The sequence below is a fragment of the Cucurbita pepo genome, chromosome 8 (assembly GCF_057944985.1).
Source record: "Cucurbita pepo subsp. pepo isolate OVF chromosome 8, ASM5794498v1, whole genome shotgun sequence".
Classification (NCBI taxonomy): domain Eukaryota; kingdom Viridiplantae; phylum Streptophyta; class Magnoliopsida; order Cucurbitales; family Cucurbitaceae; genus Cucurbita; species Cucurbita pepo.
Window position 1 is genome coordinate 7,824,610 of NC_141805.1, and position 16,320 is coordinate 7,840,929.

At 33.5% G+C, this 16,320-nt stretch overlaps 1 protein-coding gene across 1 annotated transcript; it reads left to right on the forward strand.

Moving 5' to 3' along the window:
- The first annotated feature begins 11,632 nt into the window (after window positions 1–11,632).
- On the forward strand, window positions 11,633–12,618 carry LOC111784213 (ethylene-responsive transcription factor 3-like). Its single transcript, XM_023664994.2, has one exon. The coding sequence runs from the start codon at window positions 11,825–11,827 to the stop codon at window positions 12,428–12,430; it is 606 nt and encodes a 201-aa protein (XP_023520762.2). The 5' UTR covers window positions 11,633–11,824; the 3' UTR covers window positions 12,431–12,618.
- The last annotated feature ends 3,702 nt before the right edge of the window (window positions 12,619–16,320 follow it).

The following is a 16,320-nucleotide window of genomic DNA, read 5'->3' on the forward strand; positions in this document are numbered from 1 at the left end:
GACTACTAGGACACTCCACTATAGCCTAGTAGTTGCACTCCCCTCACTATAGATATATTTCTGTCCATTTGATATAACCATGATTACTAAGTCGATTCTTCACAGGTTGTTCGTAACTAGAGCTGGGTCAATTTACCGTGTTACCCCTGAAGTTACTTCTTGTTTCTTATGTCCCACCGATCCTCTAATGAACAATTGGTTTGTTGTCCAACCAATGAACCGAAACCCTCTCAAGCCAATGAGAGGGTGGGGCCCCTTGTTCAAGACCTAGAGTAAGTACTTAAGGGAACTACCTCTCTTCTATCCCTAAAAGTGGGTAGGAGTGAATTCCATCTTGCACCCCACGTCCCCAGCCATTCACCCAGTCTTACCCCTGAAATGGGAGGCCTATTTAGTCGGTGAACTCGAGCCACTCTCACCCATGCAAATCTAAGGATAATTCCGAATAAACAGGAGTCCATGGTTAGCTTAGGATTAAGATCGAGTTACCTACGTCATCGAATGAAAAGAAAATCAGTCTCAACAGTAAACGACATTATAAAGTGAGAGTGATTTTCTTCACGGTCGGATCTTATGTAATACTCATTGCATAGGACACCCCCACTCACATATCTCTGCATGTACAATTTAGTGATCACATTGTTTATGTCTTATACAAAAGTGGGCTGCATCCATAGTGTCCCCAGGATAAGGTACTTAGCCTTATCCCTGTACTATAGATCATTTTGACTATATACGTGAACTTAATCCACTCTTATGTCTCTACATATAGTTCAAGTAATCATACTATAGTCAGAGTGTTCTTAGTTTATTGGATTTAGATTAATAATCGTAAAATTCACTTTATTCAATAACAATTTTTACTGAATAAACATCAATAATAACTTTATTGAAAATAGAATATGTTTTTGTTTACAAACTATGAGTTTTAAAACATAAAACCCAACCGTATGAGCTTGAAAAAAAAAAAAAACAAACAAAGCTGAGACCTCCAAGGGTATAGAGAAAGTCGAGGAATACAAGGAGGTTTGAGAAAGAAATAGAGATATCAAATGTTAGAAATGTCAAGGAATTGATCATATTAGTCGTGATTGTCCTAACAAGAGAATCATGATTATCAAGAATGAACAAGTTGTCATAGATAGTGAGGAAAGTGACTAGGATGAGCTAGTTGAAGAAGAAACCCAGAAGAATGAGGAGGACTTGGAAGATGGGAGTTATTTGGCACTTGTTACATGAAGACTTCTTAAAACTCAAGTTACGGAGGACGATGTTGATGATCAAAGAGACAACCTATTTCACACAAGGTGTTTAGTCAAGGAGACTCCTTGTAGTCTTGTTATTGATAGTTGAAGTTGCACAAATGTAGTAAGTACCATGTTGATCAAAAGGTTGCAAATTCCAACCCAACACCATCCTAAACCTTACAAGCTTCAATGGCTCAATGATAGTGGAACAATAAAGGTAGTTTCTCAAGGTTTAACATCTTTACTTTGGGAAAATATAAAGATGAATTTCAGTGTGATGTGCTACCAATGGTTGCGGGAGAGATATTGCTTGACCGACCTTGACAATTTGATTGGAAGGTCATGTATGATGGTTATTTGAATAGATATTATTTTATAAAAGATGTAGAAAAACTACTCTTGTACCTTTTGTTGAGATATGAAACCTGATGCCTTATCTATAGTAAAAGATACGGTAGAAATATATATGGTAGATATTTCATAAAGATCTGGGAGAGATATATATAGGTCGATATGTAAATATTTTGTAGACATATATTTAGTGCAGGATAAATCTACTAAAGCTATATTTAGTAAACGGAAACCATATATATACCCATTAGTCATTGCTTCAAGAAATGTACTTTCTTCATTTTTTTTTTTTTTTTTTTTTGTATTGTGTACATGCTGAAGTCATCAATAAAACCTTTAGCTAATATTCCTCCTTGAATTTTCTATCTCCTGTTCTTTGTGTTCATCTTGATCGATTGTGTGGGTAGTTGACCGACCCTAACACTTTTGAGTTCTGAAAACGTATTTGCTAATGAGAAAATAAAAGAACGAGTTTGAGGAAAAAAGAGAAAAATACGAGAGAAGAAAATGTGAAAAGAAAATGGAAAAAAAAAAGGATGAAATTGAAAAAAATAAATTTCTCATAATTGAAGAAAAAAAAACAAGAATTAAGTGAAAAATGACTAGAAAAGATACTAGAGAAAAAAAATGTGAAAAGAAAATGAAAAAAAAGAAAGTGAGTTGTTTGAGTAGAGTGAGAGAGATAGAAGGGCAATGTTTTCACAAAATATCATATTTGTACTTATTTACGAGAATGATTTTTGGTCTCTAACTATAACAGCTTGGCTTTGTCTAGTGTTTTTCAATCTCTTTTATAGGAATTTGAGAACGTGTATCATGATGAAGCACCTAAAGAGAATTACCTCCCATTAGAGGTACTAAACATCAAATAGACTTCATTTTCGGTGCTTTCATTCCTAATAAGTTAGCTTATAAATTCAAACCAATTGAGACTAAAGAAATTCAAAGGCAATTGGAGGAGCTCATGGAGAAGGGCTATATACGAAAAAGTTTGAGTCCATGTTCTATACGAGATTTATTGGTGTTAAAGAAAGATGAAACTTAACGCATGTGCGTGGATTGTAGAGACATCAACAAAATCACTATAAAGTATTGACATCTTATTCCTAGACTACTGATATGCTTGATGAATTGTATGGTTCATGTCTATTTACATAGATTGATTTGAAATCAGGATATCATTAAATTAGAATGCAAGTTTGGATTGTATGAATGACTTTATGCCTTTTAGGTTAACTAAGCTCATAGTACATTTATGCGCTTTTTAAATGAATCAAGTTTTGAGAGAATATTTGGGAAAGTATGTGGTGTATTTTGATGATATTTTAATTTATTCACAGACTTTGCATGAACATGTGGAGCATATTAAGTTAGTTTTGATTACACTTTAAACAAAGATAAATTTTATGCTAATTTTAATAAGCGTATTTTTTGCATGGTAAAAGTTAACTTTGGTATCATAGTTGATAAAAATGGAGGAGAAGTAGATGAAGAGAAAGTTAAAGTAATCAGGGATTGACCAACACCAAAAAATGCAAGTGAAGTTCGGAGTTTTCATGGGTTACGTAGTTTCTATTTGAGATTTATAAAAGATTTTAGCACCTTACCAGCACCATTGAATGACTTAAAAGAAATTAACCAATACACCATTACTTGTCTTATCTAAATTTGATAAAAGTTTTGAAATTGAGTGTGATGCAAGTGGTTTGAGTATAGGTGTTGCTTTGATGCAAGATGGAAAATCCTTAATGTATTTTAGTGAAAAACTAAATGTGGTAGCATTGAACTATCCTATTTATGATAAAAAAAAATAAAAAAATAATTAAAAAAAAAAATTGTTTTTTGTTCGCACATTGCAGGTGTGACAAACTACTCAGCTCGAAGCAAACTAAACCATAGGTATGCAAAGTGGGTGAAGTTTATTGGAACATTTTCGTATTTTATCAAATATAAGCAAGGTAAGGATAATGTAGTAGCTGATGCATTATCTAGAAGGTACAATCTCTTTACTCTTGTTTGCAAAAAAATTTTGGATTTGAGCATATTAAAGAATTATATAGAGATACCAAGATTTTGAAACTATTTATGCCTCTTGTCTTAGAAAAAAAGCGGTGAATTATTATTATTTGTTTCATGAATTTTTATTTAAGAAAAATAAGATTTGTATTCCTAAATGATCTCTTAAAGAAGTACATGGTGGCGGCTTAATGGGACATTTTGAGATTAATAAAGCTTATAATATGTTGCATGAAATGCAAATAAGCTATTCTAGAATACAACCAAATGGATTGTATAATGGTTTGAATGTACCTAACGATTATTGGAGTAATATATCTATCGATTTTTTTCTTTGCAGCACACTAACAAGAGTAAAGATAGTATTTTGGTTGTAGACAAATTTAGTGAAATGATTCCTTTTATTGACATTAATAAAACGGATGGTGCAAAACATGTGATTGACTTATTATATAGGGTAGTAAAATTACATGGAATTTCTAGAATAATTATTAGTGATTAGGATGATAAATTTTTAAGTCACCCTTAGAAAGTATTGTAGCGTAAATTGGGTACCAAATTATTGATTTGTTTATGGTTTAATCCATACCCCTCTTGATTTGTTTCCTATTCCTTCTAATACTTTTGTCAATGAAGCCGCCACAAGTAACATAGATTTGATCAAAATATTGCCCAAAGAGGTGAAGGAGAGAATTGAGAAACAAAATTAACAAAGGACAGAAGGAAATCATTTCAACCCGGTGACTTAGTTTTGGATAAATTTTCGCAAGGAGCTATTCTCATCTCAAAGGAAAACAAAGTTACATCCAAAAGGGGATGACCCTTATCAAGTTCTCGAAAGAATTAATAACAATGCATATAAAATTGATTTTCCCAGAGAATTTTTTGTACATTACTTTCAATGTTGCTCACTTGAATCCTTTTGATGTAGGTGATAATTTTTCTGATTCAAGGACGAATCCTTTTGAAGAGGGGGAAGATGATAAGGATCACGGTGTTCCAAAAGTTCCAATTGAACCTATTACACGATCCAAGGCCAAGACAACAAGCATTCATTATTCATTTATCAAATTGTATAAGCTCGGTTCAATCATTATTTCATGTGTACTACAAGTTGATTTGATAGAGGAATGATCATTTGAAACTTCAGAAGTGAATATTTGCACGGTTGAAGTAGCGGATAAAGTTGCGATAAATTGCACTCGATTGATAAGTAGTTAAAAAAAATTATTTATTATTTTTAATTTCATAATCCTTGTAATGGATAAAAGGGCTGAAGTTATTGGTGAAATTGACTTTAAGACTTAATGGGATCACACTTAAATTATGGTTATTAACTTGTCTATGGGCATCTTTTGTGGTGAGATAATAAATATCCACAACCTATTATGTGAAAGGCCGACTGTGAAGGAATGAAATTGAGATTTTTACTCTTTAGAAACTCAAACATCATTTCTAAGTTTAAAGCAAATCCTGTGGTAGATTACATATTAAGTAATCAAATTTAGGTATGGAGTGACTCAATTTAGAACAAGGTTTCAAATCTTGTTTTTAGATATTTGATCGGTTAATCTAATTCTAGCATTATCTCTTGGTTGATCCGAATTTTATATAAGGAAGTGTTAATTTCTCTCTTGTTGATCCGAATTTTAATTTCTTTTATTTAAGGGTTTTTTTTCAACAAAAGCTTGTATTTGGACTGAGGATTAGGGTTGCATTATCACTCTCTCATGAAAAATTTGTATCTTAGTCCTTCCATTGGGAGGTTGCTAAACTTGGCCTTCAACGCCTTCACAAGAATGGTTCATCGAGTGCCCAAGAAGCAATTCTTATTAAGACCCTTACAACCTTTGGGTATTACTAAGAGACCAACAAAGGTTAAGGGTCAAAAGAAGGAATTTTTAATATCATATAAAGGAATTATAATGATTTAAAAGCCTTTTTACAAAAGTTTGAAAAAAAAAGACCAATAAATCTAAAAAGGAAAATGTCATTTTTCCAACTTTTATGAAATTTCTCAAATTTTGAACCCATTAGATGATCAAGAAGGAAAAATAAAAAATTACAAAAGTAAGAAAAAAATTATTCATCTATTGAATTAAGCTAAAATTTGTGTATGTACACCAAGACTCGGTTCTTTAAATCTAATGTTGATATTCAAACCCAAATTTTTAGCACCCTCCTTAGAGCAGATATTTTCAACCGAATATTTAAAAACTTCAAGTTAAAATTCAGCTCAATTTTGGAACAATTAAGAGCGGTGAAAATAAGTTAATTTATTAAAAATATATATATATATGTCGGTCCAATGTCTTCATCAGCCTCCCACAACTCTGTCCCAAAATACTTCAATCAACCCCTAAAAAGAAAAAGCTCTTCCAATTTTCGTAGATTTAGTTCACTGGAAAGAGAGATGTCGATGAAAAGAGGTCAGTTGTCTTATTTTACGTCTTCCTTTTCTTTATGGAATAATATTAATTTTGTTACAATTATTTAGCTTTGAGTTAGAAATTAAATGCAGAAAATTGTATGAATTTTCGGAAATCAAATTACAATTTTTAGCCATTTAAAAAAATAATAATAAGAGTTGATTAAAATCGACAAAGAATAACTTCTGAGCTAAATTAAAAAAAATAAAAAAACAAATGTAGAGAAAGAATAGGGAAGATCGGAAAAGTATGAAATTTTTAGTTACATATAGCAAACATATATAAACATTTCAAGACTCTACTTGTGCAAAGTCCGCATGAAGTGTAAAGCATGGACCATTAAAATTTAGAGAAATAGTTTTGCAAAATTTTCATTAATATAAATTGGCGACACTAGCTTAAACTAATCGGGTAAATAACCTTACTGTTGGGGATAATTGAATGATGTATGAGGGTGCATACCCTTTTGGCCCTTGCGTGCACCATACTATAGTATGCTATATTTATGTGTTTTATGTTATAACATATTAAGTTAAGCTATGTATGCATGTGATATCCATTATGTCATGTTGTAAATGAAATGAAATACAATTATGTCGGGCAAAGCTATGTGATGACTACCATGTATACATGATGCATATATGTACTTCGTCAGGAATGAAAGGAAAAAGAGAATGATGTTAATGTTATGCTATGAATGAAAATCATGTGAAGCTCATGCATGTATGTATGTCATGTGCATCGAGATACTTTCCCATTATGTTATGTTAGTATAGACACGTACCTCAATATTTATGTTCGTCATGATATCATGTGGGCCTTTCCTTTTCTGTGGTGTCTGACGACCTGTTAACGCGTTCTGCCCAACCAAGTAATGCCTAGTGGGTATGTATACGAGTCTGCTTGGTGGGTCCATGTGAGTGGGCCATGTGTGAGGAAGTACCGCACATCCAACCTTGCCCGAAAATGGAAAGAGTCCAAGGCCATGTTACGGTTTTAAAGGATAGGTCTCATCATTACATGTGTGTCTTGTATTACTAACCCCAACAATGGGGTGATTTACTGAATATTTCTTAAACTACTTAAGTCACGTGCTACCCTTATGTTTTTCAGGTAAAAGTAAGCATTCCTACACGAATGAAGGTGAATGTTGGAATGACCATGGAAGTCAAGATCGGGCAATTACGTACATTAAATTTCATTTAGTAGTTGATAGGTGGTTTATTTCATTTTTTTCGTGTTCAAAAACTATGTTATTTTTATTTTTGTTTTAAAATAAATGTATAAGTCCATGGCACATGTATATAGCGATGTCTCTAGTTTAGGCCAAAAAAATTAGTAGTGTTATAGATTATTTTTTAAAATTCAATTGAAGCCTAGGGCCAAAATCTTCTCTCCAAACCAATCCCAGTCAATTGCTAGGCAATCAAGAAATTTGTTCATGAAGATCGGGATAATTCAAAATTTGGTTCTACATGCAAGCTCATTGGATAACTGATATGAACCAAGAGACATCAATCATACAATGTGCTTCAATGAAGATGTGAAGGAAATATTGTTGAAATTATCAAAAGATATTTCAATTCATGCCACATTGAAGAAGAATGAAGTTTCATGTGATATGTGATAAATTGTGGGTTGATTACAATTTAGAGTTATTGTATTTCATTAATGTAGTTTAAGAGTTTTTATTTACTTTATGTTACAATTACATAATGGCTAATTATGGCCATTAAGTATGAATGTTACAACTCTTGGAATGCCTCTAATAGTTTCATTTTGAGGCTATATAAAGCCATATATGTTGTATTTGTAATTAGACTGGGAAAATATAGTAAAAAGAGCATTTGTGCTTTTCTTTAGCCAATGGCTAAGTTTCTATGCAACTCTATGTAGTTTAGGTTGCATGTAGAATCATTCAAGCTCGACATGATCAATCTTGCTTGTGGAGTGATTCGAATCTCAATCAAGTGTTCTTATCTTGAGATATTTGATCAACAAGAATCATTGAAGCTAGACATGATCGATCTTGCTTCTTGAGTGATTCGAATCTCAAACAAAGTGTTCTTGGCTTGAGATATTCGATCAACAAGGTAATCCGAATCTTACTCCCCTTGTAGTGATTCCTTATCATATCATAACCTTCCACTCTTTGTGAAGAACTTGCAATTATGCACGTTTGAAGAGCTTTCCTTAAAATGGTGTCTAGAGTTGGACGATCTATAGCTTGGAAGAGATAGTTTTTGGCTTTTAAATCCTTCAACTTAAGATCTTCGATTGCTTTTTTTTATCCCTGTGAAAGAATTTCTCCTTCTCTTGCACAAATTCCTTGCTCCACCAGAGTCCAACATTCTTTTGATTGGAGAAGGTTTTCTATCATCATATACTAGTGATCATAATGTCCATCCAATTTTAGAATAGATGGTTGCACAAAACTACTTTTTGTTTCCATATCTCACTCCTCTTATCCTGGAATGGCTGCTACTTTTCGTAAACAGGTCTCCATATCACTCCTCTTATCCTGAAAAGACGGTTCTTTGGTGAGTTGAGGTTGTCTCTATAGTTCTACCAAATAACTTCTAAAATATGTAGAAAAATAGGTACGAAGTTGAGGGAAAATATCATGAAATTAGGAGCATCACACTTTTTCCTTCCAAAATCATTTCTTAAACTTGATGGAAAAATAAGAAAGAAATTAAATGAAGGGAGGCTTGATATGGTCTCAAATGCCCCAACTAATAGGAGTCTCACGTTTTTATTTTGACAAAAAATCATATTTTTTGTAGTGAACTTTCGAGGTCGGTAACTTGAGCTATAATTCACTCAAAGGTATAAAATTGATTCCTAGCTCTTTCTTGCAACATGATCTTTAAGTTTGATGAAGAAATCAAAGGTCAAAAGTTGTTGTTGTATCATGTTGTAGAGGTCGAGATTCAAAGTAGGTTGAACACGAGTTGTGCATCTTCCTCACCTGTTTTGGAGAAGAAGATGAAGTGGTCATGCAAGGCAAAACCATGAACTTTCCTTGGTTTATCTCAAATTAATATCATTTCAAACCCGTTCTCAAGTTGTTCTAGAAACTATACTAAAAATGGATCTACCAAAAAAAATTTGGAACGATTCGGATATTAGAAGTTCGAGAATTGAAAGCCTAAACGCCAACGATGAGATGAGTAGAAAATCTAGACTTTTCTTAAGAAAAATTTGTAGGAATTGCTTAGATTCCAATATATACCTTATGTTAAGTGAAATTTAAACGATTATATATAAGAATCAAACAAAGAAGCATGAATTAAGGTCCTTCAAACTCAAGAAATCAAGGAACCCCTAGACCTCCTACAGTACAATATGTTCATGACTCAAACTACATCGCTTGAAATGTAAGAGGCTTTGAATGTAAGTTTTAAGACTGTATGGTTTGGAACATAAGAAGACTTGGATGTAGGTTTCACACTATGCTTCTTGCAACGTATGAAGTATTGGGTGTAGGTTTCGGACTACGTTGCTTGCAACGATGAAGTTTTGGGTATAGGTTTTAGACTATGCCGCTTTGAATGTATGAAGCCTTAGACATAGGTTTTTAGACTACATCGCTTGGAACGTATGAAACCTTAGATGTAGGTTTTAGACTAAACTATTTTGAACGTAAGAAGCTTTTTGTGTAGGTTTCAGACTCTATCACAGGGAACACATGATGCACTGGATGCAAGTTCAGACTACGTCGCTTGGAACGCGTGAAGCCTTGAACATAGGTTTAGATTGTGTTGCTTGGAATGTATGAAGCCTTAGACATAGGTTGTCGAATTCATATCTTGTACTGTAAATCCTAGGGGAGTGTCTTAAGGAATAAGACAAGAAACAAGAAGAATGACAACAACCCATGAGAAGAACGAAAAACAAGAACTAAGATCAAGAATCAAGAATCAAGGATAAGAACTAGAACTTGGATTTAGGACTAAGAACCAAAAACCTCCTAACTAAGAACCTAGATCATAACCAAGACTATAAACTTAGAACTCAAGACCAAATTCTTTGGGCAAGATCATGAAAAAAAGAACTTAGAACTCAAGAACAAAACCTAAAGACCTAAGTTCTCACATCAAGAACAAGAATATGACAAGAAAGAGTGTGGTACTTTAGCATACCTTAATAACACGATTAGGAAACTACAACTAGGCTACTTACTGAATCTTTATACTCATTCAAGTTCTCTCGTGTTCTTCAAATAGAAAGAACGGGGATGGACGCAAATCTAAAGTAGGTTCCATTACAGAGTCACACTATATTTCAACTATTCAAATGTTGTTAATTTTTTTTTTTTTTTTCAATGTATTTAAACACTATTTTATATTTGTAAATAAAATGGGTTTATGTCTTTGTTTTTATTTAAAAAGAAAAATTACCTTTTCGTTATTCCTGTCTAAGATATTAAACACTAATTTAGACCCTTCAAATTAAATATATTTTTTGTTATTTTTATTTAATATATATAATATATTAAATATTAATCTAAATATTTCAAATTAAATATATTTTTCCTTTATATTTAATGTAGATAATATATTAAATATTATTTTATTGTTACTGTACACATGGATGATAAACTGCAATGATATAAAATTAGTTAATTAAACTCTTTAATGAATTGATTTTCAAATAATAGGCTTAGTTTTTTTTTTTTTTTTTTTTTTTTTTTTTTTTTTTTTTTTTTTTATACCGTAGGACAAGTTGTATCCATAGATATAATCATTATAAGTAAGTTGATCTTTCACTAATTATTCATAATTACACATGGGTTAAAAGTGCATTTTGCTCCTGTAATTACATCTTACACCTTAAGTATCACTAATTGAATAATAAATAATTTATTTATGATCAAATCATAACTAAATCCCTCCCGAGCAAATAAGAGGGTGGGGCCCATTATTTAAGTCTCGAAATCAAAACTTGAAGGAAGTACTTATAAACTTATTTTATGTGGGATGGAATGAATTCTATCTCGTGAGACTATGTTTTCAGCTTTCTATTTGGTTAAATCACCAAAATGGTAGGTATATTGAATCGACTACTAAAAGTCCTTCTCACACATACAAATAAAAAAAAAAAAAAAAACAAGTTTTCATAGGCATGAATTTATAACTCATTCAAGATTAAAATTAAATGGCATATGATCATATTGTGAAATATTAATTTCTCAATCAATGAATTCCGTGGTCCACTCATTTGGTCTTCATCATTTGTATCGGTTACAAAATCAGTTGTGTCAGATGTGTTATTAAGATAAGTCACCCAACATTATCCATATATCAGAGACTCTATACGTTATTACGTAAACATATTATTTTGTACGTAAATCACGTATTGTTTAAGATGACACTGATAATCTTAAATTTCTTTTATTATATACTAAATAATATTAAATTAGAAATAAAATAATAAAATTTATTTATTTTTTTGAAAGATACAATGGTAAGGGCAAGGAAATGAGAGTGGCAAACATGTGCGAGCAGGGTATATTAGTAATTTGATTTCAAACGCGGAGTGTGAATACGTAATATAAAATTGAGAATTTAAAATATGAAAAAATATTTTAATTTTGGTGAAGAAGCTGAGAAGGTGGAGATGGTGGCTTCCAGTTTTTTGTCCTCACGGACGCGACCCCTTTATCTCTCTCTCTCATCATTTCGGCTCTGTCATTTCTGAAATCCTAGAGCACAACAAATAGTCTCTCCAATTTTTCCTTTTCGATTACATCTTCAGCCCTTCATCTTCGTCGTAGTGATGAGGAGAGGGAGAGCGGCGGCGGACACGGCGGTGCGTGTGGTACCAATAACCGGGTCGGAACGGAGATACAGAGGAGTTCGCCGAAGGCCATGGGGGAGATTCGCGGCGGAGATTAGAGACCCATTGAAGAAGACCAGAGTTTGGTTGGGCACCTTCGATTCCGCTGAGGATGCCGCCCGTGCTTACGACAACGCCGCCATATCCCTCCGCGGCCCCAAAGCTAAAATCAATTTCCCCCTTCCCACTCCCACCTCCTTTTTCGACTACCCTCCTCCTTGCCCTGATCGCCGATTCCTTACTAACCCTCACAGACCCACTTCCAGCACCCTCAGCTCCACTGTTGAGTCCTTCAGTGGTCCCCGACCACCCTCTTCGGCGGCTGCCACTTCCGCCTCTCGTCGATACCCACGCACGCCGCCCGTCGTCCCTGAGGATTGTCATAGCGACTGCGATTCGTCGTCCTCGGTCATCGATGACGGCGACATCGATTCCTCGCCCATGATTCGTCGGAAATCTCCCCTGCCGTTCGATCTTAACATTCAACCGTCTGATCATCTAGATTTTGGCGCCGATGATCTTCGACGCACCGCTTTGTGCCTCTGAACCACCGACGGCGGCGGTGAGTGGTGGCGATGATGATGCCCATCAAGAATTCAATATTTTATTATTTGTTTTTATTTTTATTTTTTTTGTTTACTTCACTGTGCCGGCGACAGAGAGAAAGAGAAATTACAGATAAGATTATGGAAAATGAAAAGCAATGATTTATTTGGAGAACTATTTCCTTTTTCTTTATTGTTTCCTTCTCTCTTACACACGTGGTCTCTTGATGTTACTTTAAGCATGTTTTTTTATGATCGTTCCCTAAATTAGCTAACTTAGTCTAATGGGTGTTTAAATTTGACGATGAATAGGAATAGGAATGAGGACATATTTGTTTTTTACGATTACCATCAGGGGAAATGGAAGATTGGTACAAATAGAATGGAAAACCATAGAATAAATAGAATGGAAAACCATAGAATAAATAGAATGGAAAACCATAGAATAAGTGGCAATGCTCCTAATTCATGTCATGGAGAAGGTGGGATTGTTCATGAAATGCCACCAAAACCTAAATATATTTTAATTTTGTATTTAATACATTTTTTTAATTGAAAATCTTATGACCCTATTTTATATTTAATAGATATGTAAATTTTTAAAAATTTAAATAGATTAGATATTCATTTCACCCAATATTTTATTATTTATCATTCTTCTAATTTTATTTTATTCTCTTCTTGAGAAGCAAATATCTTAGGGGTGTTTGCTCATCAACTTAAGGTTGGATGAAGTGAGGCTAAAGTTGATACATATAAAGTTTAAATGAGTTGTATAAACTTAGAAAGAAATATATTAAAAAATAGCAAATTACTAAAATGACCTTAAAATCTATAATATTTTCAATCTCTAAGTTATAGACGTGCTAAATAAAAGTTTAGATTCGTAGAGATCTAATTATTTAGGTTGCCCTAAATTTGAATCATCGCCAATAGACATGAGGGACTTTAGGTCTAATGGCTGCGATTGAGTTTGGAGGTTGGTAAGTTAGTAAACCAACCGGTTACGTTAAAAAATTTGTTTTTAGAGTGTTTAATGTTGGTGAGTGCCACCATTATAAATAGGAGATTTGGGATAGGACCTCCTAAATTATGAGTAATTGGAGTTTACTTTTTGGGTCTCTTGCTGTTGGGTTTATCCAAATTGCAATCCAAGCCTACATGAGTAGGTTTACTCTAGCAAGAATTTAGATTTTCCATCGACTTTGAAGGTTTATAACTCGAGTTACAGTCAATGTCAATGTACCCATCTACAAGATTTATGAAGTAATCAAGGCAAAAGGACCGTTATATAAAGCTATAGAGCTTCATTTTCAAATAGCATAGAGAAGCAGCACATGCATCTTCTTCCTTTTCGAGGAATAAGACAACGACGTGGATGGTTCAACTGAACAACTCACATAGCCCTTCTTAATTATTTACTCAAAATTAACCCCGTTCCAGATCAATTCTCATGAAATTCTTGATGGTTCCAGAAACTAGACTTTTCAAAGAGTCCGCAAAAAAAAAAAAAAATTGGAGTAATTTGGATATGGAACTTCAAGAACTCAAGCCCTAAATACCAACTAAGAGATAAGTAGTCAAGGTAGATTTTTCATAAAAAAAAAAATATTTGTAAGAACAACTTGAAAATGAATAGAAACCTAAGTTAAGTAAGAACTAAAGGAATACGGAAGAAATAGACCAAGAACTGTGAGTTAAGGGCCAAAATCGAGGTTTGTTTGGGAATCAAGTAAGCTATAAGAACCCACTAAATGAACTGTAGTGTTCATGAAATTTTAATACTGAGCATACTAGGACATTTGAAAGTATATATGGAATGTTGTAATCTCTAGGTATGAAAAAGTAGCTAGAAGAGCGGTATAAAATGACCATAATACCCCTAAAGTACTTTCCCTTGTGTTTATGACCTTAATGACCTCCAATCAACCTAAAACTTTATATTAAGATCTCAAACTATAAATCTTAAGAGACTCGTATAATCTCATGACCATTGGACTAAGTTTTGGGCTCTATCAATGATTTAGGTACCATATTGGCCCTAATGAGCAAGACTATGAAATTAAAAAAGGATCATACCATTCTCCAGACTTATTTATATGATATTAAGGTATTTATGACTTATTCAAGCTATGATTATGTTCGTGTTCACTGTAGGCCTATGTATGTATCATGAATAGCGTGCGTTATAAGTTATCCCAAAAACATTGGGATATAGGTGGAATTGGCAAGTGAGAGACCATGAGAGGTGGAATTCAAATGTTATTTGGCTGTTTTACTTGGTTGCTTCAGCTGTAAACAAGTAATGAACAAGAAGATTTCCATCTTCTCTACACAAACCTTCAAAAGCTTCAAACTCTATGTACTCTCTCCACGCTTACAATTAAGCTTCAAAATTGGTATTACACTCGAATTGGACTACGTTCGTGAAGAAAGGAAGGTATAAGGAAGTCTGAATCACAAAACGCTATTCGAGCTCTCAATAAGCTTTACGGAAATTTAAGCATTTTTATTTAACACAAATTAGCATCTTTAGCCGTTACATTAAAAAATAAATAAGTGAAATACTTATAAGTGATTATCTAAAATAAAATATAGAAATCCTCCAATTAAATGGTTTAGTTATATAATATGATCGATATCATCAAAAGCATAACATATGTTGGATACATAAAATTTATACACATACTTCTCTTCTTTATTTAATATATCCAAGATATCAAATAATAATGTTCTTATGAATTAATAAGTTACCTTCCACTATGAATCATAAGCTTTAATAATAGAAAATTTATTTATTTTTACTTGTTAACCTTTAAAAAGTTGTACACTCAAACAAGTTGTATTCATGAATATATAATCACTACGGATCCTTTTTTATTCGCTCGATTTCGTGCTCAATTTTTTGGCGGTTTTCTCTCTCCTCCCTGCGACGTTTCCGAAGTCTTTCTTCTTCTTCTTCTTCTTTTTTTTTTCTCTCCCCATCTCTCTATGGACCTCTCCTCTTCTCTTCTATGAACTTTTGTGGCTTGTAGGTGCCTATGATGACGGATTTTCGAGATTTTTGAAACTCGATTTCGATCTCCTATCTCACGACGATGGCAACAACGTTGTCCTTCTCTTAGACGAAGTGTTTCTAACGTTTTGACATCGGATCTGACGATTTAAGGCCGTGGGTTTCATTTTCGGTTTTCGCCGACGTTCTCGATATTTTTTTTTCTCTCTCGACTTCTCACTCTCTTCTTCGTTGCAGTTGGTCTAAGGGGCTTGGGGAGGTTTCTAACGTTCGTGTGGTGATGGTTGAAGGTCGAGGGAGTGTAGTGAGAGGTTGGGGAACACGATTCCTCGCGGGTTGCGGAATTCCAGGCGATTGAGTTTTTTTTTTTTTTTTTTTTTCGTAATTCCGATTCGTTACATTACATACCCCTAAAAATAACTTTCATCCTCGAAAGTCTCAAACTATTGTACAAACTCGAGGTATTCTTCTTTTATTTCGTCCCCACGCTCTCACGTGGTCTCCTCGGTATGGTGGCTCCGTCACAACACCTTAACGAACGCAATGTCCTGGTTGCGTGGCGCTTTCACTTCTCGAGTTAAATTTCGATTGTCTTTTTTTCTTTTTTTCTTAATTTTATATTCTGATTCGTTACACTTTTACTTTGAGTCTTATTCTACTTTGAGTCTTAAATTTAGTTCTTATTGTTAGTTTGAAGTTCCCTTGCATCCGTACGACATGCTCGTGTTACTTACTCCTCTCTTCTAAAAGTGAAAACTATCCTCACAAACCAACACAGATTCCTTCTAGCACAAAATCACATGCATCATAAGAAATTTTCGAGGAGGTTATCCAACAAAGAATTGCTCCAAGCAAAACATACTTAACAAAGTTTT

Coding starts and splice junctions, on each gene's coding strand:
- LOC111784213 (XM_023664994.2), top strand. CDS start 11,825: ATGAGGAGAGGGAGAGCGGCGGCGGACACGGCGGTGCGTGTGGTACCA.